This window comes from Neoarius graeffei, chromosome 23 (genome assembly GCF_027579695.1).
Source record: "Neoarius graeffei isolate fNeoGra1 chromosome 23, fNeoGra1.pri, whole genome shotgun sequence".
In the NCBI taxonomy this organism is placed as follows: Eukaryota; Metazoa; Chordata; class Actinopteri; order Siluriformes; family Ariidae; genus Neoarius; species Neoarius graeffei.
In genome coordinates this window covers 6,952,811-6,975,213 of record NC_083591.1, presented here as the reverse complement: position 1 = coordinate 6,975,213, position 22,403 = coordinate 6,952,811, and the positions used below count along the sequence as shown (strand labels likewise).

Genomic DNA, 22,403 nt, shown 5'->3' with positions numbered 1-22,403 from the left:
ACAGAAAAGGAGAGAAATGGACTGACAAAGGGAGAGAGAAATAGAGATAGATAGACTGACAGAAGGAGAGAGAGACACAGACAGACAAGAGAGAGAGATAGAGGCTAACAGAGGGTGAGAGACCGATAGACAGAGAAGACAGAGATACAGACAGAAAGAGAGAGAGAGAGACAGACAGACCGAGAAATTCCAGTGGTGTGTGCAGGATCCAGGCACAGCTCCAATCGGACCAGATGTAAAACGCATCACGGCCACAAGGGAATTCCCTCCCTTCTGAGTCAGAGAGAGGCTTTCCCCAACACACACACACACACACACACACACACACACACACACACTCTCTCTCTCTCTCTCTCTCTCTCTCTCTCTCTCTCCATGCGGCGTGCCAGGTATGCCTACAAGTAGCCCTGCCAAAACGGAGGGGAAACTCTTCAACTCTCTCTTATAGACTCACACGAACAGAAATGACCACACAATCATACACACACACACACACTCTCAAATAACAAAGTGCATTTCCATGCAAATGTCAGCCTCACCCTGGAAACATAAAATTACAAGCACAGGAAAAAAAAGATCATATGCTTTTGGTTCTGGTCAACAGAATTCCAGGTGAAAGACACGTGCCATGCTGCTGTGTGGTTTTCCAAATACAGCTGGAATAGACCTTATCATGTGGCACGAAATCTACCTTAACATGATTGGCACATGTCTATTCTGGGTTGTACTGAGTATCATTAGAGTTCTGTGTGTGTGTGTGTATTCCTGAAAGATTGGTTTGTTCCTATTTGCCCCTCTTAAGGGAATTCCTCACAGCTGAGACACTGAAAACACTTCCTGTTTAAGACACAAACACGCCTGCAGGCTAGCCACACACACACACACACATACACACACACACACACACACGTAAACAAGCATACCCCCATAAAAGGCAGGCTATATTTAGGTTAAGTTCTACATGTACGCACAATGCCTGTATCACTTGATAAGGGATGAGCTCGGCGTTTGAGTCAATGAAATTATTTCTTATTAACCCTTAAATAGCTATCTAATCGAATGCCTGACTAACTAGTTTGGTTATTAACCATCCAATTGCTTTGTATTGCACATGAACAATTTTCAGTTAATGTCATTAAAGTTTCAAAAAGCGGATATTTTTTGGAAATTGAGTAACCAATCGCTTGTGTGTCAGTTCCACATAAAATGAAATTTAATTTGCAACAATGTAAAAGTACACTAGTACAAATTCCATCCATCCATTATCCGTAACCGCTTATCCTGTGCAGGGTCGTGGGCAAGCTGGAGCCTATCCCAGCTGACTATAGGTGAGAGGCGGGGTACACCCTGGACAAGTCGCCATTCAAACAACCATTCACACCTACGGGCAATTTAGAGCTACCAATTAACCTAACCTGCATGTCTTTGGACTGTAGTGGAAACGGGGAGAACATGCAAACTCCACACAGAAAGGCCCTTGCCAGCCGCTGGGCTCGAACCCAGGACCTTCTTCTTGCTGTGAGGCGACAGTGCTAACCACTACACCATCGTACCGTCCGCTAGTACAAGTTATCACTTCAAAATATTGGAATGATTGACAATTGCATAGGTGTTTTGAACTCGCTGATATTAACCGATTCCTCATGGAAGCCCCGCCTCCTTCTCTGCATCTCACATTTGTAACTTTAGGGTGGGCGCTCTTGTTTGGAATCGATTTCCCTGCTTTAACGATTCAGCGCCTTCAGTTTCTGTCCCAGTAAGTTGAGAATACTTTGAGGTTATTAATGTTTGTTCGACTTAGTGACCATTAGAGAAATATACATCTGACAGGCGATACAGTTTACATCAGTTAACTATATTTATTAAGAACGGATCAGAATTTAAGTCCAAAATACACTTTGCTCAAATTTTCCTGGTGTGCATTTGCATATTGCAATCTGATTGGCTCTGATATTCTGTGATGTATTAACACCTGTCTCTTGTACAACCCCGATTCCAAAAAAGTTGGGACAAAGTACAAATTGTAAATAAAAATGGAATGCAATGATGTGGAAGTTTCAAAATTCCATATTTTATTCAGAATAGAACATAGATGACATATCAAATGTTTAAACTGAGAAAACGTATCATTTAAAGAGAAAAAATTAGGTGATTTTAAATTTCATGACAACAACACATCTCAAAAAAGTTGGGACAAGGCCATGTTTACCACTGTGAGACATCCCCTTTTCTCTTTACAACAGTCTGTAAACGTCTGGGGACTGAGGAGACAAGTTGCTCAAGTTTAGGGATAGGAATGTTAACCCATTCTTGTCTAATGTAGGATTCTAGTTGCTCAACTGTCTTAGGTCTTTTTTGTCGTCTCTTCCGTTTTATGATGCGCCAAATGTTTTCTATGGGTGAAAGATCTGGACTGCAGGCTGGCCAGTTCAGTACCCGGACCCTTCTTCTACGCAGCCATGATGCTGTAATTGATGCAGTATGTGGTTTGGCATTGTCATGTTGGAAAATGCAAGGTCTTCCCTGAAAGAGACGTCGCCTGGATGGGAGCATATGTTGCTCTAGAACCTGGATATAGCTTTCAGCATTGATGGTGTCTTTCCAGATGTGTAAGCTGCCCATGCCACACGCACTAATGCAACCCCATACCATCAGAGATGCAGGCTTCTGAACTGAGCGCTGATAACAACTTGGGTCGTCCTTCTCCTCTTTAGTCCGAATGACACGGAGTCCCTGATTTCCATAAAGAACTTCAAAATTTGATTCGTCTGACCACAGAACAGTTTTCCGCTTTGCCACAGTCCATTTTAAATGAGCCTTGGCCCAGAGAAGACGTCTGCGCTTCTGGATCGTGTTTAGATACGGCTTCTTCTTTGAACTATAGAGTTTTAGCTGGCGACGGCAGATGGCACGGTGAATTGTGTTCACAGATAATGTTCTCTGGAAATATTCCTGAGCCCATTTTGTGATTTCCAATACAGAAGCATGCCTGTATGTGATGCAGTGCCGTCTAAGGGCCCGAAGATCACGGGCACCCAGTATGGTTTTCCAGCCTTGACCCTTACGCACAGAGATTCTTCCAGATTCTCTGAATCTTTTGATGATATTATGCACTGTAGATGATGATATGTTCAAACTCTTTGCAATTTTACACCGTCGAACTCCTTTCTGATATTGCTCCACTATTTGTCGGCACAGAATTAGGGGGATTGGTGATCCTCTTCCCATCTTTACTTCTGAGACCTGCTGCCACTCCAAGATGCTCTTTTTATACCCGGTCATGTTAATGACCTATTGCTAATTGACCTAATGAGTTGCAATTTGGTCCTCCAGCTGTTCCTTTTTTGTACCTTTAACTTTTCCAGCCTCTTATTGCCCCGTCCCAACTTTTTTGAGATCTGTTGCTGTCATGAAATTTCAAATGAGCCAATATTTGGCATGAAATTTCAAAATGTCTCACTTTCGACATTTGATATGTTGTCTATGTTCTATTGTGAATACAATATCAGTTTTTGAGATTTGTAAATTATTGCATTCCGTCTTTATTTACAATTTGTACTTTGTCCCAACTTTTTTGGAATCGGGGTTGTATGTGTACGAACACTAACTCTGATTTCAAGATCTTATGATGACACTTTTTACACTCCTCAAATTAGTTTATGAAGAAAAAAAAAACGCGTTAAATAAAATTCCTAACTTTGCTCCTTTAGTGTTACCTCAAATGTTGAGGAGAGAACTTTTTTTTTTTGGCCTGATGTGACGTGCAAGTGAAGAAGCCCATCTGTTGTTATTTAAAGGCTGGAAATTTGAAGGAGGTGTTTATTGGTGTCCATTTTGGAAAGCCTGTGCGTCTCATCAGCTTTGATGGCTGTGGTTAGGAAGCGTGAGGTGGTTTTGATGGTATTAAAGGCATTCGCGTGAGTTTTAGTACTTGACAGTTCATTTGTGTTTGGGATTTTAATCCGTACACTAAACTTTAACATGTCCTGTATTTCTTTTGCTTTCTCTCGAGAAGTTCTTCCATCAGACCTACTAGGTTTTGAAATACAGAGAGACAGGTAGGCAGATAGACAGCCATGTTGACCAGAGAGGATCATCAGAAATTCTTCCAGTCGTACAAAGAAAGAGGAGGAAGCTGCGAAGAGAGAAAACAACCCGCCTGTGATGGCAATAACAGACCAGCAAAGTGTTGTGGGTCGCACAAAAGAAGCACAGTGTGTTAAACGGTCAGCCTTGGAAAAGAGAGAGAGAGAGAAGTGAAAGGAGGACAGATGGAGGGCTTCCCTCTCTTGGGGATTCCCTCTCTTTCCACTTCAATCAGGGGTGAATTTGCATGCACAGCCTGCCGCTGCATAAACAGCTCACTCTGAGGCTGATGCCTGACATGTCAGAGTACGGTATATGACGTGCTCACGTTTAACGGCCGCTCTGAGTCTGAGCATACGTATGTATATGTATGTATGTGGGTGTGTGTTGTGAAATCCTAAGCCCATACCAGGCTGGGGAATTTCTCTTTCCAGAAACCCCACAAACCTGATGGAGTCAGGCTTCCATCCAAATGCTTCAATGATTTTTATTTTTATTTTTTTAAATAACTTGGCCAAGGAAAAACTACAAATGGTTGTATATCTTAATGCACTGCTATAAAGTACTTTCTGAGCTACCAAACACAAGCAGTCATGGACTACATCCTAAACCACAATGGTATTGCGATCATTCAGTTTAGCTCCTTGAGTTCTTCAGGTGTTCCCTTTGGAAGATCGCGTCAATGTTCTGAGGATTTCAGGTTCATCCAAGGTTCCATGTAGAACCTTGTGACAACTTTGAGTCAGGGTAATGAGGAACTGGGAGACAGGCTTGACAATTCATGGTGCGTTTTTATTTTTCCCTTCACTTTTCACTTTTCATTGACTACAAATCTCACACACAAATACAGCGCTGGGTAGCTCGGCTTGGCTCGGCTCTCTTTCTCTCTTTCTCTCTCTCTCTCTCTCTCTCTCTCGTTAATTACTATCTGAAAGACACACAGAGACACATATTAATAGACAGCCAGGAATTAGACACAGGTGTAACTCATCAAATGTTACCTGCTGGTTCCACCTGACTCCTCACCGTTCACAGCCGACGCTCGACTACGCCCTCGCTGCCACAAACCTCCTCTTTAGAAAATCAGTTGTTGTTTTTTTTATTCAATCCAATGCCACAGGACTTCTGAAGAACCCTTTTTGTTTAAGACTGTGTACTTCCTAATTCGGCTGAGTCTAACCTTTGCAGCTTTTTTCCATTCAGGTTTTACAGTACGCGCGTTTAAAATTAGCATTAAAAAGCAGATGGAGACACCACTACTGACTACACATTTTTACATTTAAAAAAAAAAAAATGCATTTTCCGAATCTCTGGCAATCAGTTTTCCCAGTTTTCCCAAATGTCTCTGCATCTAGCTGTCCTAAACCAACGTTCTAGGACAGATTGGCCCTATGGTAGGTATCCATCTTCTTTCAAGAAAGATCATTGTTTCTAGATTTCCATCCATCTTAATTCATTAGCATTTAATGTGACGGTTCAGCACAACTCCTCTCTAAGGGGCCGGCAGCAGGCCAAGTGAAGTAAAGAGTTTACCCCAAGACAGTGGAGACCCCGCCGAGAGAGGAACAGCAGACGCATTCATATTCTTTGGGAAAAGCCTGAGGTGAGCAATGCCAAGGAAAACAAGGTAAAACACCACACACTGTTTTTTTCGTAGTCATTTTTTTTTTTTTTTCACACTGACGTTCCAGCAATTCTGTGCTGCACTGAGATTCTGAAACTCCGGCCAGCGGGAATTGCGCAGTCTGAGCCGCTGAGCCTAGAAAAGCTATGTTTAATTGCTAATGTTGGATTTCAGCCTCCTCTGCACTGACAGATATTAACAATGCACTTAGCTGAGATTTATAAATTACAGAAACAACAGGCGTGCGATCAAGACAAGAGCATCAAAAATCAGGAATCCTACAGATGTAGTATTTCGATACGTGCGTATACTCAATCACGCGTGACGGAAGACGCCTTATTTTTGTTCTCATCCTCATCTTTACATGTGTATACAGAAAGCGGTGGTTTAGGCCTCGCCAGCAGGTTTCCAAACGCAATCAAGGAAACGACTTGTAGTCCTCGGATATCAACATCTTGTTGCGCTTTTCCACCCAGACAGCATATGTTTGACAAATAAATTCCAGTAGACAGATGAGGTGACTGAAATAATAGAGAGATCTATTATTTTTATGGAGACAGAAAGATGGAGGAAAACGGGGAAAGGGCTGGTGAGGGAGAAAATGAGTCTGCAAGACTGAAAGAGAGTGGAGAGAGAGAGAGAGAGAGAGAGAGAGAGAGAGAGCATGAGCGAGAGATTGCACATGCCCCGTTTGTGATTCATTCCTCAACTTGCGGCTGAACGTCAGAGAACAGGCAATGGAAACTTGTGCAAATGTAAATACGTTTTGGTTTAAAAATATAGCGTCCTAATGCACACCACATGGGCCGCCTGGCAGGCCGCGCTCTATTTTGACGGAAGGAGCAGAAGTAGAGAGGCATTGAGAGGGAATGGTAATAAAAAAAATGAGGGCAAGTGAGGAAGCAAATGGGAGGGAACTTAAAAAAAAAAAAAAAAGGAATGAGAGAAGACCAGCTTAGGCTCACCTTGGGCCTTCTCTACAAACATGACTTTGGACTCGGGGAGGAAGTTATGGCCGCTGAGGAGCATCCTTTTACCTCCTGATGCTGGGTAGCTATCCAGGCTCTGCTTATCCACCAAAGGCAGCTCCTGTGCTGAACGCTGGGCTGCACGAGAACACATACGAGTCACCAAGAAGCATAAACCTGATCTCCATCTGTCTCTGCCTACCCAGAGACAAACTTCTCTTCCAAGCCTACTATTTTGCTAGTAAACTCGGTGTATATACTATACTGTATACGTCGTACAATAGGTCTTTGTCGATTCTTAGAAATATATATAATATTTATAGAAATAGACATCCGAAACCTCTCCCGGTGTTTGGGAATTTTCCGGATGGCAGGTGTAGGAGGTGGAAGTGTAATTACCAGATGGAGGAAATCTGTCAGTGACTGAAATCCCCTTTTTGTTTCAGATTTACAGAAACCAGAAACAGATTTTTATTGTGTTTGTGGTAATAAATAATCCGGGAACAGGTTGTTTATTGCTTCTTCCATGGATCATTATGTATAATTAGTAAAAACACATGAACTAGTTTCTATACAGCTGTACGGCTTGCAATGTAGCTGTAGCCGTGGGTCTGAGCTAACCTGTAGCTTAGCGGACTACTTTTTTTACTTGCTTAACACTGATAACATATGTATGTGTTAATAAAAAAAAAAAATCCATATTCATAAACTTAGCACAAAGTTTAAAGTTGGAAGACAGTTAGCATTTTCCCAATGTTCGGAATAATTGGGCCATACTGAGCCATACATAACTCAATGCTTGCTTAAAAAAGACCTATAATAACGAACATATTTCTTATATCGATATGTTTATAGTCACTATTGACCTGTTAAGCAGCTTGTTTTGTTTCTTCAGCGTCATCAACAAACTCCTTTCAATGATTATTTAAGCACCAGCTTGTTGTTAATTCTTTTATGACAAAGCTTAAGGCCATTTTGGTCATACTGACCATTTTCGCAGCCAGAAAACCTAGCATCAAATTCAGTTTACTGCTTCTTGGCATATTCATCTTAGCCTTGTAAGAAATTTTAATAAATGACAGAAGGGAGAAGAGTGTAGCCCATATGTTTGTCCCGAATGTAGAGGAAGCTTATTACACTGGGGCGGATTTATGAGAATGGCAAAGAGAACTGAATAACATCATGACTTTTAAACAAGTAACAAGGTATCCTCTTTAAACCAGACAATTCCAGTTTCTCCAATCACGGTATGTTAGAGAGTGAGTTTTCGTTTGGAAAATGACATTCCTTGGCCCAGTGTAAATTACTAAATACTGATCTAATAGCTGTTATATTGTAAATATTTTAATGGGTTAGATAATGTCGCTGACTCATCTTCTGCTCATGGTTGCACATGATTACCATAAAGATTTACACTTCTCAGAAAGAATTTATATCCAAAATTCATCTTTGCTTCAGTGGATAATCTCCTGTTGTTTTGTACCTCAGAAATGCTGCTGCAATAATAAAAATAATAATAGTAAAGACTGTCCTGTCCTCGTGACAGAACACTCAATCACATTATGTTCTTTTGAACCTTTTTTTTTTTTTTAAAGCACATTTATAAGCGTAATGATTTATCATCCCAGTTTTGAATCTGTTTGCTCTCAAGATTTCTTCAACATGTCATCTCCGGGAGTTTTTCCTCATCACTGTCGCCTCTGTTTTGCTCATTAGGGCTCTAGCTCTACATCCAAATTTCTGTAAAACTGCTTCGTGTCAATGTCTATTGTCTCTGTGCTATTATAGATCACTGTTGTCTTTCTAGATCTAGATCAAGAAAGACAACACAAGGTCTAGTAGACAAGACAATTAGATCTTGTCTTTGAGTTCCAATGTCAGAGCAGCTTCTTCCAAAAAGCAGAATCAGAACTGAACTGATACCCGTGTTGTTTTGTTGCGTATGGGTACTTACAGCACTCTATGGGGTTGGATGCGGCTTGTAGAGACACAGTCCTGCCGTTGGGCTGGTTGATGTGAACACGGAACACCATTCGGACTCGAGTGTTTTTGCGGCCGATGTCTGTCTCACCCTTCCTCAGCTCGATGTCTGAGTTTCGGAGCTTCAGGATCCCAGCACAGTCGATTCTGCAGAGTGGAAGAAACAGAGAGGAAACCATTAAGCGTTTTCTTAATAAAAGCCTTTACTCACGCGGAAAGAATAAAAACGGGACGTGGACCAATCATTCAAACCACTGAACATTCAAATGTATAAAATCGAGCACTGAAATTTTTATTGATCCCAAACTAAGTGGATTTTGTGAGGCTCATTTTGGACAAAAGCGATGGAACCAATATATGTATTGGTCGTTTGTCATGACTAGTAATGACATCAGTGCGGACTTCTACAATGTTCGGCTTTGGAAGGGTGATGCATAACCTGAGGTCAAGGTCTTCATCTGAATTGATGAAGACGGACTTGCTTCTCCTAGCTTAATTGCCTCCCTAGTGTCTATGGAGTGGGGGATCTCTGGTGGTTTCTAGAGGAGAAGCACCTTGGGCACCAAACACGTTCTTACAGCTGGTCGAGAATCTTAATCCAGCCTGCCTTAACAGAACCTCCAGCAGTACAAACTTTTACAGCTTCAATTCTGCTAACTAATGCCATATTTAGAGGCAGGAATTTTTTTTCAGGCTTTCATTTCATTCTCTTGCATGCCCATTCTCTTTCTCTCTCTCTCTCTCTCTCTCTCTGGGTAGTTTTATCATTAATGGAACATGTGCGTGGAAAAAGGTCTCAGGTTTCAAGCTGGCATTTTAAAAAAACTAAATAAAACTAAAGCTGAGCTGATAAAAAATAAATAAATAAATAAATAAAATAAAGCCGAGAATACATATGGGATACGTCTTGGGATTCCAATTATTTTATATCGGAGTTTCATGCCAAGTTTTTGGAACATGGTAAATGTTAAATTTTACACAAATCTATTTTCCGCCTCTTCGGCCAGTAACAATTTGAATACACAGAAAATACCACAATAAGCACTTAAGTAGTCGTGTCTGATGTCACTCTCAGGCAAAACACATTTTGTGTGAAAGAGATTATGAGAGTTCTCGGACATGGTCAAATGAATCATATAAATGGGTAGCGATCATATATTTTAATTCTTCAATTGTACCTCTTTTCTATAATGGTCTATAAAGGGCAGCAAGATACAGAGAACATCAGTGTAGGCTGACAGACATTTCCGTGAAACCAGAGTTGAAAGTGTCTGGTGTCCTAACCATCGCGAGGCTCTTTCCGCTGTTAATACTTCTCTTAGCAATATAATTAAGAAACAGGGGAAATGATGGGAAAAGAATGACCTCATTTGCTTTGACAGTGGACATGGACCAATTAGAGACACACTTTCCACCTTGCATGCTCGGTGGATGGATTGAGGCGCCCTCGAACCTCCCACAGGATACAAAAACAGCTTGTTTTCACATTTCTATTCCATAATTTTGAGAAAAAAAAATCAATACCAGAGACTACGGCGTCTCCCGCTGCGTTCCTGAAATCCACACTGAATGGGTGCACTGCTGCTCTGCTCTGTTTTCCCAACACTTACATGCCTTTATGAATCGAGTCTGTGTAGTCTTGTGGCCCTTATGGACCTGACTTGGGTAACATGGATCTCCTGAACAACTGACGCATAGAAACCGAGAGATGGAGAAACAGAACTGGATCTATGAGAAAAGCACTGGCTTCTGTCTTATCAACAGCCTGCTTATGGATGGAAAGACCACATCAGCCAGCCTCCACAAAACCTGGCCTTTAAAAGAAAAAGGTCCTCAGCCCACACCTTCCTGTCTGAGATTGGACTGGAGAAAACCCCCTCACTGCTCCGACATTTCAGCAGACAATCTAGCCAAGGCTTATCAGGTCATCAGGACACTGAAGAACGTCTGCTGCTATCTTCTATCTCCTCCTGTAATTCAGTTAACCGTTCGATTTCTTCATGACACTTCCACATTGGATAATCCGTCTTTCTGAGTACGAGTAAAAACGAGCGTTTTGGATTCCTGCTTAAGGCTTTATCAAGTTTGTCCAAATTTTTAACAAATGAAGCTGGTAATGGGAGGGGGTTTGTATTCGCTTGGATGGAACCAATGTGTTTTGCCAATAAACTTCATAAATAAAAGTGGTGTATTACCATAGAAAACAACAAAAAGAGAGACATTTGAAGGTGAGGGAGGTTATGTAATGTCTGGGTTCGATGCCTTATTTCTTTTACTCCGAAGCTGCTGGGACAAACGCCAGTGGAGCTGTGGAGAAGGAACGCCAAGCCAGAAGTGCTGCTGGCTGGACAGCGTGCTGAGTAAAAGCCCCAGGGACATTTGAGCTCTGGGTGGTGGTGGTGGTGGTGGTGGTGGTGAGGAGGTGGCGTTTGGGGACAAAAAGCCTCAAACTCCTCCAGCAAGAAGCAACAAATGTACTGAAGCATGTCTAGGGCACAGGCTTGGACTTGGACTTGGACTTGACAGGAGAACAGGGGTCTCAATGTACATGTCTGTGAAGGTTCTCAGTCATCCAGGTCATCGTAAACCATAGGTGCTAAAGAAGGCAACTGGAATTGCTTGAAATCCTTGAAGACGTTTCAAGAAGAAGAAGAAGAAGCCTTTCGGATGACAGGTGAAACGTCTTCAAGGATTTCAAACAAGTCCAGTTGCCTTCTTTAGCACCTACAGTCTCAATGTATATTGAGTGTATTCTGGTGCAGGTTAGAGAAAAAGGTTCCTCATGGGTTCTTTTTGCTTATTAAAAAAAAAAAAAGCTGTGTTACCTAGAACTCTCTCTAAAACGGAACTCATTTCTTATTGGATTCTAGATCCCATGGTTCACCCAGAGGAACCATTAAGGGTAGAGAGATGGAACTTAGATTCTCAGTTGAGTGTCTTGGAGACCTTGATCCAGTTAGATATAGTAGATTATTTCATGTAGATTCACTGTTATAAATTGATATCATTTCACTAAATTTTAGATCAATGAAAAATGTCCTACACCCAGTACATCTACATCTATGGAGCCATCATCTATATTAGTTAATAGAGCCAGAAATGACCGGTAGAGAATGCACACAGGTGGGACAGACTCACATGGCTCTCATGTTGTTCTCAGGCAGCAGAGGGATCTCCAGCACCTTTGTGTTGGATTGCATGGACTCGTGGCTTGCAGTGGAGACGGTCTTGCCGGTGATGCGGTGAACCTGGTAGAAGGCATGCGGTCGCAGAAGTCGGTCATCTGCCGTGCCAATGAAAAGCTGGAGCGTTAGCGGCTCACTCTCCATGTAGCCGTAGAGCTGGCAAAACAACAAAGAGAACTAGGTGAGCTCTCCAAAAGCCTGCTACCTCTTAAAAGAAGCCCACTCTTAAAACCCCGTCTCTTCTGTGCTGTAATTATTTCAGCACACTGTGGCTAAGGCTTTCTAATGATAGCTTCTAGCCTCCAAGAGCTCACTCGTGCTAGCAACACTGTATTTGTTTCCCTGGTCGGGCTGGAGACGAGCCATATTACCCAAGGCCTAGTTCTGTTTGCCCAATTAAGAGAGTTCCCTTTGGGGTTTGGGGGGTCCTTAAAGACAGGTTTGATCTTTTTTTTTCTTGGGGTTATGAAGCAGGAACTCTTTCATAGCGTCTGTTCTATAATACATAGGGTGGAGGTTTGGTCCTGTCACACTACTGGTGTTTGTGAAAATTTCTCAGTGACCATAAAAAGGATGCTGATGGAGAAGCAGGCCTTCAGCAGACACTGACTCAGTGGGAAATAACCAAAGTCTTTAAAGAGGTTTTACATATTAATTCAGTGTAATCCATCTATTTATTTTATGACACCTAATAATGTTTATAAATGAAACAAAGATATTGTGATCTGAGATAACCCCAGCTAACTGTTGAAAATATTTTTAACACATTGCAACATTGCTACAACTGTTTATTTTTATTTTATACCTTTGGGGCATTATCAAATTATTTACAGAACATTCTCCATGAGATGAAATTAATAAGATCTATACAATTTATGTTAATGACAGTAATGACAAAAACGAGACAAAAGCACTTCACAATTATTGATTTTACACTTACTGGAATGAAATAAGCCTAAGAAAGAAGCAGAACATCTAGGCACTCTTCTCCCCCATTGCTAGCCTGATTCAATTGAGCTAGATTTTGGTGACGGCAGCATTTCTGAGCATAACTTGCTATTAACACGCTGCTAGCCTCCATAATGCTGCCCTGAGGGCTTTCTGACATGGAACACAGTGCGTGTTATGATTTTCATTATGGCTGGGAAAGTTTTGGGCTGGAGCCAGAGACGGTGCCACACTGAGATTAAAGCACCAAGAGAATCAGAACCCCGTACTTCAAACATGTACAACTTCCTCTTTCTCTCTGGTTACCACTTAGCCCTTCTGCTCTATAATAAAAACCACTTCAGTGCAGGCAGGGGGAACAAATTGTTGTTACACATAGATAGAAACCACTTGTCAACAGCACAGTAAGTGAGAGCCACTGTATGTCTGTGCGTTAGGGTTGCTGAAGATCTGTAGGATCTGTAAATGTAGACTTATTCTGAAATACAGGGTTGTGGCTATCCTTGGCCATTTGCTGTGAATGTTGCGCTAATGTGTGTAGCAGTGGCTTAAGAACTGTACGTTGGATGAATACGTTGCAACAGCAGTTTTGGTGCAACCATAAATGGTCCAACCAAATGGACTTTAGTGTAACCAGATCTTGGTCTGCATGGCTACATTCTCCACACTGTGGGTGGGCATCCTGAAAACAGTAAAAAAGAAAACACTAAGAGGAAGAAAAAAAAAGGAGAGAAACAAACCCTAAGATTAACCTCCAGAACGCAATCCAGTTGGGGTTTACTGGCCACATGTTCAATTGCCATGAAAGCAAATAAGAACGACCTGTCAAAATAAAGTCCATGTGGTAAATCCAAACTGTGCAATTTCAGGTCTCGGTCTTATGAAGTTTCGTTCGGTGACCGAGTGAAAACGGTAAGGATGTCAAGCTAAATAATAGGGGCTATGCTTATTTAAGTGATTGAGTCATCTAACAGAATGTAGACCACATGTAACCTATGACATAATCTGATTAATGCTTATATAATTGCCCCTGTATTGACGAGGAGGGGGTGGAGTGTCAGGAAGGATTGGGGTACTTACGAAAAATGAACCAGCACCAGAGTGAGAGTGAGGCTTTGCTGGAAATATCTGCCAACTACAAACGGCCTTCATAAAAACAAGCAAGAACTCATGAAAGGGGCGGCACGATGGTGTAGTGGTTAGCGCTGTCGCCTCACAGCAAGAAGGTCCTGGGTTCGAGCCCCGGGGCCGGCGAGGGCCTTTCTGTGCGAAGTTTGCATGTTGTCCGCGTGGGTTTCCTCCGGGTGCTCTGGTTTCCCCCACAGTCCAAAGACATGCAGGTTAGGTTAACTGGTGACTCTAAATTGACCGTAGGTGTGAGTGTGAATGGTTGTCTATGTGTCAGCCCTGTGATGACCTGGTGACTTGTCCAGGGTGTACCCTGCCTTTTGCCCATAGTCAGCTGGGATAGGCTCCAGCTTGCCTGCGACCCTGTAGAAGGATAAAGCGGCTAGAGATAATGAGATGAGATGAGATGAACTCATGAAATTGAGGTCCTTTTCTATCACCACTCCTCTAATTGGGAGCGACACTCCCATTATATGACGGTGAGACAGCAGGTCGTGTTTCATCCTTACACCTCCAGCTCAGGTTGATCCTGAGCTTCGGTTACTGCCTGTACAGATTTTCTCACATTCTCTTATGTCCAGTGAGAAGTTCCTCCAGGTTCTCCAGATTCCTCCCCCTCCCATAGCTGATTGAATGTGTGTGCCTCGCATTGCGACTGTGGCCAGACCAGGATAAAAAGATTACTGAAGATGAATGAATGATCTCCCATTTTATTTATATACATCCCATTAGACTATATTGTATGACCTCGTTAACTTGCCATCATTAGTTTCCCCTGGCGATCCCCCAACCCCACTACCATGTTCAGAGCTATTCGATTTGACTTTTTGCTTTATCGTCTGAAGGGAAGATCATCAAGTGACCCCTTGGATGGTTGAAGGGTGACATCAGGAGCAGAACTTGTGAATCCTGACACAGAAAACGATCTCAAAGAATTATTACTATATCAAAACCATAGCATTTAATTTGCTGTATGTGATTTGGATTTTATGTGACCCCATTATCCACACTTTGAGTGGCTAAAAAAGAAGTCATACTGACTACACTTCATAAACTGACATGAGGCACTGAGCAGATATATTTTCTAAAAATGAATGGGTTTCCAAGCACGATATATTATCCATGATGAATAATGATACTAAAGATAAATGCTAATATAAAATCCATTATTTACTAGAAGGTCTTTCTAAGCGTCATTCACTGAGCTGAATGGTTAAGAATGACAAATTTTTCAGTCAGCGATTGTTGGCTAATGATCTATCCACACTCCTGGCTCTTTTTCTCCTTTCAGAGTCTCAACAGCTGTCCTGACCCTGAACGCTAGTCACATATGCTTGTCATCAGCAAGGCATGCCGGGGTCAGGGGCTTCTTGAAGTCCTCGCTTCTCTCGAGAGCACTTTGTCTCCAAGGTGATCTCACCAGAGGCACTCGCTCTGCTTATTATATTTTACTCGCTGTGTCACCACAGCTAATTAGCTACAGGCCTGTGCGCTACCAAGCACTTCTAGACAAATGAGGAAAAGGGGAAAATTGCAACTGTGTTTTTGTGCGCTTGATCAAGAAGACTAATCAGAAAATGGTCTTTTAAGTAGTGCCGGCCGTCTAATGTTTCTGCTTCCACGCCACTTATACTACGGTATTATAGTCATTGTGTACTGCCATGATTTTGCGTGTTCTTTTAACTAGGCATTACCTCAGCTTTTATATGTCTGAGGGAAATTATTTTTTTGAGCTCACAGGTCTAGCGGCGTTGGGCGACAATTCATTCGAAGCAAAAGTGACCTCATGCGCAAAGGGAAGTGATGAATGAGGTCAGGTAACTTACGGTGACGCTGCTCTTCCTGAAAGTAACGTAACATGTTTTTGTCCCTCTTGGGTAAACCCCCCTAGATTCATTCACCATATGTGCTCTCCTGAACTTTCTTTCTCTTTTTTTTTGTCTTTATCTGCAAACGGTGAGACTGCTGTCTTAAAGACACCATAAAATCCAAAGGACTCTTTCAGAGTTTCGCGTTTACGTCGTTGCCTTGATGGGTACCCAAGGCTTTATTTTCTTTCGATGGGCCAGTATACGTCAAAAAACGTTTTACTTAGATTTTACTTGAGATTTGCGTTTGAATCTATTGCTGGAAAATGGGGAAAATACAATCCTGATGACAAATCAGGACTCTGCGATGTGTATTAATCAGTGGTGAACCGTTACTATTAGATCTAGGACTTCAGCTCAGCCAAAACTTAGCCAGACACCAAAAAAGCAAAGGGCAAAGGATTTTGCAAGGGATTAGCGGCAGGCTGCCAGGTCGCGCTGTTGTGTGTAGCCAGGCCCGCCGACAGGGGGGGACAAACGGGTATGTTGTCCCGGGCCCAGGAATGGGGAGGGCCCAGAACTGGGCTCTCATGAAGTTGCAATTAAATTATTTTATTTCATTTCAAAATGTGTTGATTTGGGGGAGAAATGTGCTATATTTGCATTCAATAAATGATTTCTAGATCTTTTGCCTTTATTGTCTTTGAAAAAGGTGTCAAGAACCCCCTACCACCCCTAATGCAAAAATGGTTTGGTCTGACTCTTTGATTAAGGGGAAAAAAACGACATCGTTCGATCATAGCGCTTGGCCAATCAGTGTGCGTGCCATTTGCCAACATGCACAAGTCAGGAGCACAGAAAAGAAAAGAGAAAAAGAGAGGAAGAAACCAAGAGACTCAGGGGCTCACTGCATAAATATTTTAAAAAAGATTCGGATGATGCAGCAGGTACTAGCAAAGGCAGTGGGGCAGCTGAGCCAGGTAAGACACAGCCAACTTTTTCCAGCCCCGTAAAGTAACCCCAACCAAGGCACGCGCGGCACGCAATTCATGTTACAAACGAGGGGAGAGCAAGTCACACTGAACACCATATCAAACGCACAGGGCACTGAATCATTTCATAACCACAACGGCTTAATAACATTGTGTTTCATATATCTGATTGAAGCTAAGAATATTCACATTAGCCCGCAATCATATCCCGCCGTTTCTCGAGCGGTGTGTTCTTCTCTGCTTTTCACACTGGACAGTACGCACGCACAGTATACTATGTTCGCCCCCAGCCCTGCCCGAAATCCCCCGTCCATCGCTGCTCCTTCAAGAGCACCCCAATCGCGTGATTATAGTAGACGATCCACGAGTTTAGGAATACCTTTTTGAATACCTGTCATTTAAGGGTTGGAGTGAGTAGAGACTGGGATAAGAGAGGTGGGTGTGTGTTGGCCCGGGGGGGGGCCCATTCAGAGCATTTTGTCCCGGGCCCAGCCAAAGCTGTCAGCGGCCCTGTGTGTAGCTGTCGATGTTGATTTTACACAGGGAAATGAATACTTAAGTCTGAGTGAAAAATACTGCAGCGAGCGTGCAGCATGGAAGAAGAGTCTGGAGACAGAAATCTTAGTTTCTCGGTTGTTAGCCTGCAGCTCTCAATAGATAGCACTGGCTTGACCGCTTTATTAGCATTCGCTAACACTACTGATGAACGCAACACCGGCTGGAAGGTGACTTCACTGCTGCGCTGACGGCGCCGACTCGCGGTTAAGCTTGCGTTAGCCTTCGAGAAGGCCTAGGGCGATACATTTTTGGTCCCTCCTACTATAAATCAAAATCTGATTGGTTAATTCGTCTGTCACATCCTACATAAACAGACACTGCCATGGCCTTCTGTCCCGGCAATGAAGTCCTAACCAATGAGTGAGCAGCTCTAAACTCTTCTCAGCCTAGACACAACAAACAAAACAATTTCACTGGATAACTCGATTTTAATGTTTTCAGGACAGTAACGCTTTGGTTTCTGAAGCAAATTAATAGAAAATGAGGCCAAATTTGAAATGAAATTATGAAAGAAATTAAAGAAGGAAAGAAATTAAATAGGACATTTGAAATGCTGATACGTTTGGGCCTTCTCTGAAGGCCTAGAAGGCCCTGACGGTTCCCCTCTGGGATTAATTATACTCACTGACCACTTTATGTGGTGCACCTGTACATGGTTTTTTTTTTTTTTTGCCTGTATTCAACTGTCCAGATTCCTGATTCCTTTCTTGGCTTAAAGAAGTGGAACCAAATATCATCTTCTGCTGTTGTAGCTCACCACAATTGTAAAAAAGTGGTTATTTGAGTTACCATAACCTTCCTGTTTGATCTAATCAGTCTGACCATTCTCCCCAACAATCCATTTCCGACCATAGACGTGCCACTCACTGGATGCTTTCTTTTTTTGGTTATTTTTCACACCATTCTGTTTAAACTCAAGAGACTGCTGAGCGTGAAAATCCCCGGAGGTCAGCAGTTTCTGAAATATCACCCCTGGCACCAAAAGGCCCCAACAGCTACACTGAAGATCACATTTCCCTGCTTTGTTTTTGCTAAAATCCTGTCCATTTTAATCAGTTATTAAAATGGAGGGAGAAAACGGCTGCTTATTTCGTTACAGGATTAGTCATACAGTAAGTTCTATTAAACTGAATATAGCCCATCCTCCTCATCAACCTCCATGTTTCAAATCAGGTATTTGAAGTCAAATCATTGCACCTCGTTCTTCTGACTGATTTCTGCATATTACCTACTATTTTGCATGACGGAGTTTTGAGTGTCAGCCTGTCAGAAAGCCATATACTTACAAAATCTCTCAAATTCGAGGTCTGGTCATATATGTTACACTGATTTGCCCATTTATTAGGTTAACCTATCTAAAAAAATACATAAACAACTCATCTCATTATCTCTAGCCGCTTTATCCTTCTACAGGGTCGCAGGCAAGCTGGAGCCTATCCCAGCTGACTACGGGCGAAAGGCGGGGTACACCCTGGACAAGTCGCCAGGTCATCACAGGGCTGACACATAGACACAGACAACCATTCACACTCACATTCACACCTACGGTCAATTTAGAGTCACCAGTTAACCTAACCTGCATGTCTTTGGACTGTGGGGGAAACCGGAGCACCCGGAGGAAACCCACGCGGACACGGGGAGAACATGCAAACTCCACACAGAAAGGCCCTCGCCGGCCCCGTGGCTCGAACCCAGGACCTTCTTGCTGTGAGGCGACAGCGCTAACCACTACACCACCGTGCCGCCCTACATAAGCAACTCACTGTACATATTTTTTTCCCATATTTCCTGAGTTGCCAGATTATTAGGTATGCCAATCTGGCAACTCAGCATATAAATCAACATAATTACCAAGAAAATGTGCTCTTATTACCCATAACTAATATGACACATGACATACTCCGCAGCAGACTTCCTACATCAATATGGCTCCTAGGTATTAGTGAAACACCCTCACTGGAAACACATCAGTCCTGCTGGGTCACACGGCTCCAGGATTTGCAATGGGCACATTTGTTTAAGGAAATTAGAGGCTGATGAGTGGTGACATCAGAGAGCTACATTAAGCGAGCCACATTTTCACTTTTTCTCTCTCTGTAGCCTGTTACTTCACATTATGCAACTCGTTCTAACTCTTTCCTGCTCTCGTTTCTGTCTCTTGTACTCTCCACGGTGGTAAGTAGGAATGTCATGACTGGTCTAGTCCACGTGGCGTAGAAAGGGGGAGACGAGAGGGAGAGAAACAGTAAGAGTGCAAGGTTGGAGGAAAAGAAGGAGGGGGATCTCGGTCCATTATCACATTCGCTCATAGGTGCTGACAGTCACCCGGCAAGGCCTCTCTGTACCAAATTAAATCTACACTCATCTAAGTCTTCTCTCTCCCACCCCAGAGCTCGCTGTTGATTCACATAGTATTTGCTAGATGTCTGTGCGAGTTGCTTTATTGTAATTGGCTGCCTCAGTAATCAGTGTCGCGTTTATGGTTTTCGGCAGAGTGACAATAGTCTGTGGTGGGTATTAAAACGCAAATGTGAAACAAAATGTCATTGAGGGCCAATGTTTAGAGCTCCCCATGTCTAGACCAAAGATCATAGAGATCATAAGCACTATATAAATCGATGGCTTTAAAAGAAATGTCTTAGTACCGGAGTACCTCGCCAAAGGCTACACACTGACGTGTGCAGGATTCCAGTGCCCCGTGATCTAAGTGGCGGCCAATGATGCCTTACCTCATAAATCTGTGGTCAGCACCTCAAACCAATGAAAATGTTGCCGTCGCACAACATTCTTCGACTTACTCCATGGTTGCAATTAGTGGTTTCCCAATACCAAGGTCTTGAGTAAGGGGAGCCCCTCAAAGAAAAGGAAATCTGGGCATGGAGTGTTTAATGGATCTTTACATAATAAACACGAGACAGTAATTATTTGCAAGATGATACTTTCTTGAGTTTTTTTTTTTTCTTATAGAGCTGTCAACTGTGCTTCAATATGAAACAAAGATGGGGATTCCAGGCTTGTTCAAAGGGTTGCAGTAGACTTACTGGAGAAACATGTTTTCAGAGAGCAAAGCTCTGCTCTCCAACACATTTCGAAGTATTTGTCCAGACCTCAGGCTTTGAAATCAGAGCACTCAAGTTGGACCCAAAACAGGGAATCACTCCACCCAAAATGGAATCCGCTCACACTCGTCACCCCGACTATCAGGTATGGTTTTTAAGTTTAACCAATGGCAGTTCAAGTCTTTAAAAACATAGGAATACTGTATAGCTGTGAGTTATGAGAATACTTAGTGAGTCACAACTTGGTGTTCACCCTCCTCAAAACATAATTTAATGTAATTCAGCACTGGCAAACACTCATGATATTCATTTCAAATTGATGGAAAACCCATAATTCTTGACGTGATCTTTTCCTCAAAGGTAGACCTTGAGATTCCCCCAGAATGCCCCTGAAAACCATTGGCAATGGTTGCGCTGCAGCAGTGTGCCTTTTCCACAGATGGACATCCCCATAACAGTACTGCAGTTGGCAGTAGCTAGAGAAGAGGAAAAGTAGCTCCAGGGGTCAGCTTCCTCTATAATAAGCCATACGGGCAAATGAAAGAGTTGAAGAGATCAGGAAGAAGGGTGCAGGTAAAGAGGGAATGGTCAGCTGCCAAGATCACAGATCCTTGTCTAAGTGTGGAAAGGAGATTTCTATCAACATGGGGCATCTCTCTCAAGCCTTGGTCCCCAGTCTGCCAGTGGTGCAGTGGAGAGGGAGAGTGACGTCACCTCCACGAAAGGAACTTTCCTAAACAAAGGGAAGTCTGGGTGTTTGGCAGCAGTGGTGAAAGAGGTTAGAAAAACACCTCCGCTCATTACGGCGGAAACTCGATGATAACAAACGAGTATGCCAGGGGGCAGAGAAACAGTCCGGCCTGGGAGAAGGTGGGTCACCATTTTTTCTGTTGGTGTTCCAGCTGTTTACATCACATGACAGAAAATTAAAATACAAACCCCATGTGATCGCTATACAAATGAAGTGTGATGTGGCTCTGTTTGACAAGGGATGGGCACCACTGGTGGCTACCACTTTGTTTGTATTCTTGTTTTTTCAATGCTACTCTCCAGGAAAATTGTGTCACCACCACAATAGAAACAGCTTGTGTGTGTGTGTGTGTGTGTGTGTGTGTGTGTGTGTGTGTGTGTGTGTTGATGCATGAAAGCAAACATTTTAGAGTGAGTGTCAGCCCATAGATTGACTTGGGAACACTTTTGAGAGATGACTGGCTCACCAGAAATGACACAAGCAATGAGACAAAGGTCCCCGGAGTCCCAGCACAGTAGCATCAGCTGGGCTGTGGGACTCCTATCCTGCTCTGCCCCCATACCATGCCCTACTCCTCTTTAGGGGCACCAGTGGTGCCTAGGGTCCTTAATCAGCAGGAAGCAGAGGGTCCCAGAGGGGAAGGAGCACTGCCAAGCCTCAGCTGCCTGCCTGTTGACTCCCTGTGCCCCACACCCTCTTCCCCCCTGCTGCCGTTCTCCATGGCTGCCATCCACCCGCCCAAAGCCTGCTCTTCATTACTGCCTTACCCTGGGAGCCGAGATGAGGATGATGCTCAGGAAAGAAGAATAAGTAAGAGCCGGGGAGCAGGGTCAAAATTACAACCCATTTTACTCTCAGCTTTGGACCATCTACGGCAAATGCTGGCAAGAGTTGAAGCGTGACTAAGCTGAAGCTCCTTTATCCCAGCACCTCTCTCCCTGGACAGGATTGCCTAACCCAGTCGAGAGAGCAGCGAGTAAGCTTCTGCTGTCTGCTTGAGAGGCTACAGGCTGACGAAAGCCCTCGTATATTTCCCCCGAACTGAAGCAGTTAAGGCATTAAATCACAGTGAAGAAAAGCAAAAAAGTTGAAGTATGCTAACAATGCAAGCATGGCAGATAAAGTGCATCACTTAAGTGGTGTTTTTCAACTTGTTTCTTCAGAGAAAATCAAACCATACTGAAATATTCCAATAAGGAAATTCTACTGGTCTAAAATATTTTTAAAAAAGGCAAAAAAAAATATCTTTGGCTATTGTATATATATGAATCCTAATGGAGACTGGAATACACTATATGGTCCAAAATTTGTGGACA

The 22,403-nt window shown here is 42.9% G+C and overlaps 1 protein-coding gene across 2 annotated transcripts in view; it reads right to left on the bottom strand.

Moving 5' to 3' along the window:
• Nucleotides 1-22,403, bottom strand: part of LOC132871133 (nuclear factor of activated T-cells, cytoplasmic 1-like) — a 90,324-nt gene that overhangs the window by 56,501 nt on the left and 11,420 nt on the right. For both annotated transcript variants that reach the window (XM_060905237.1, XM_060905238.1), the window contains exons 4-6: nt 11,797-11,999; nt 8,633-8,805; nt 6,676-6,816 (exon numbers count right to left, since the gene is read on the bottom strand). In XM_060905237.1, the coding sequence (XP_060761220.1) occupies nt 6,676-6,816; nt 8,633-8,805; nt 11,797-11,999 (517 nt within the window). The remainder of the gene's footprint in view (nt 1-6,675; nt 6,817-8,632; nt 8,806-11,796; nt 12,000-22,403) is intronic.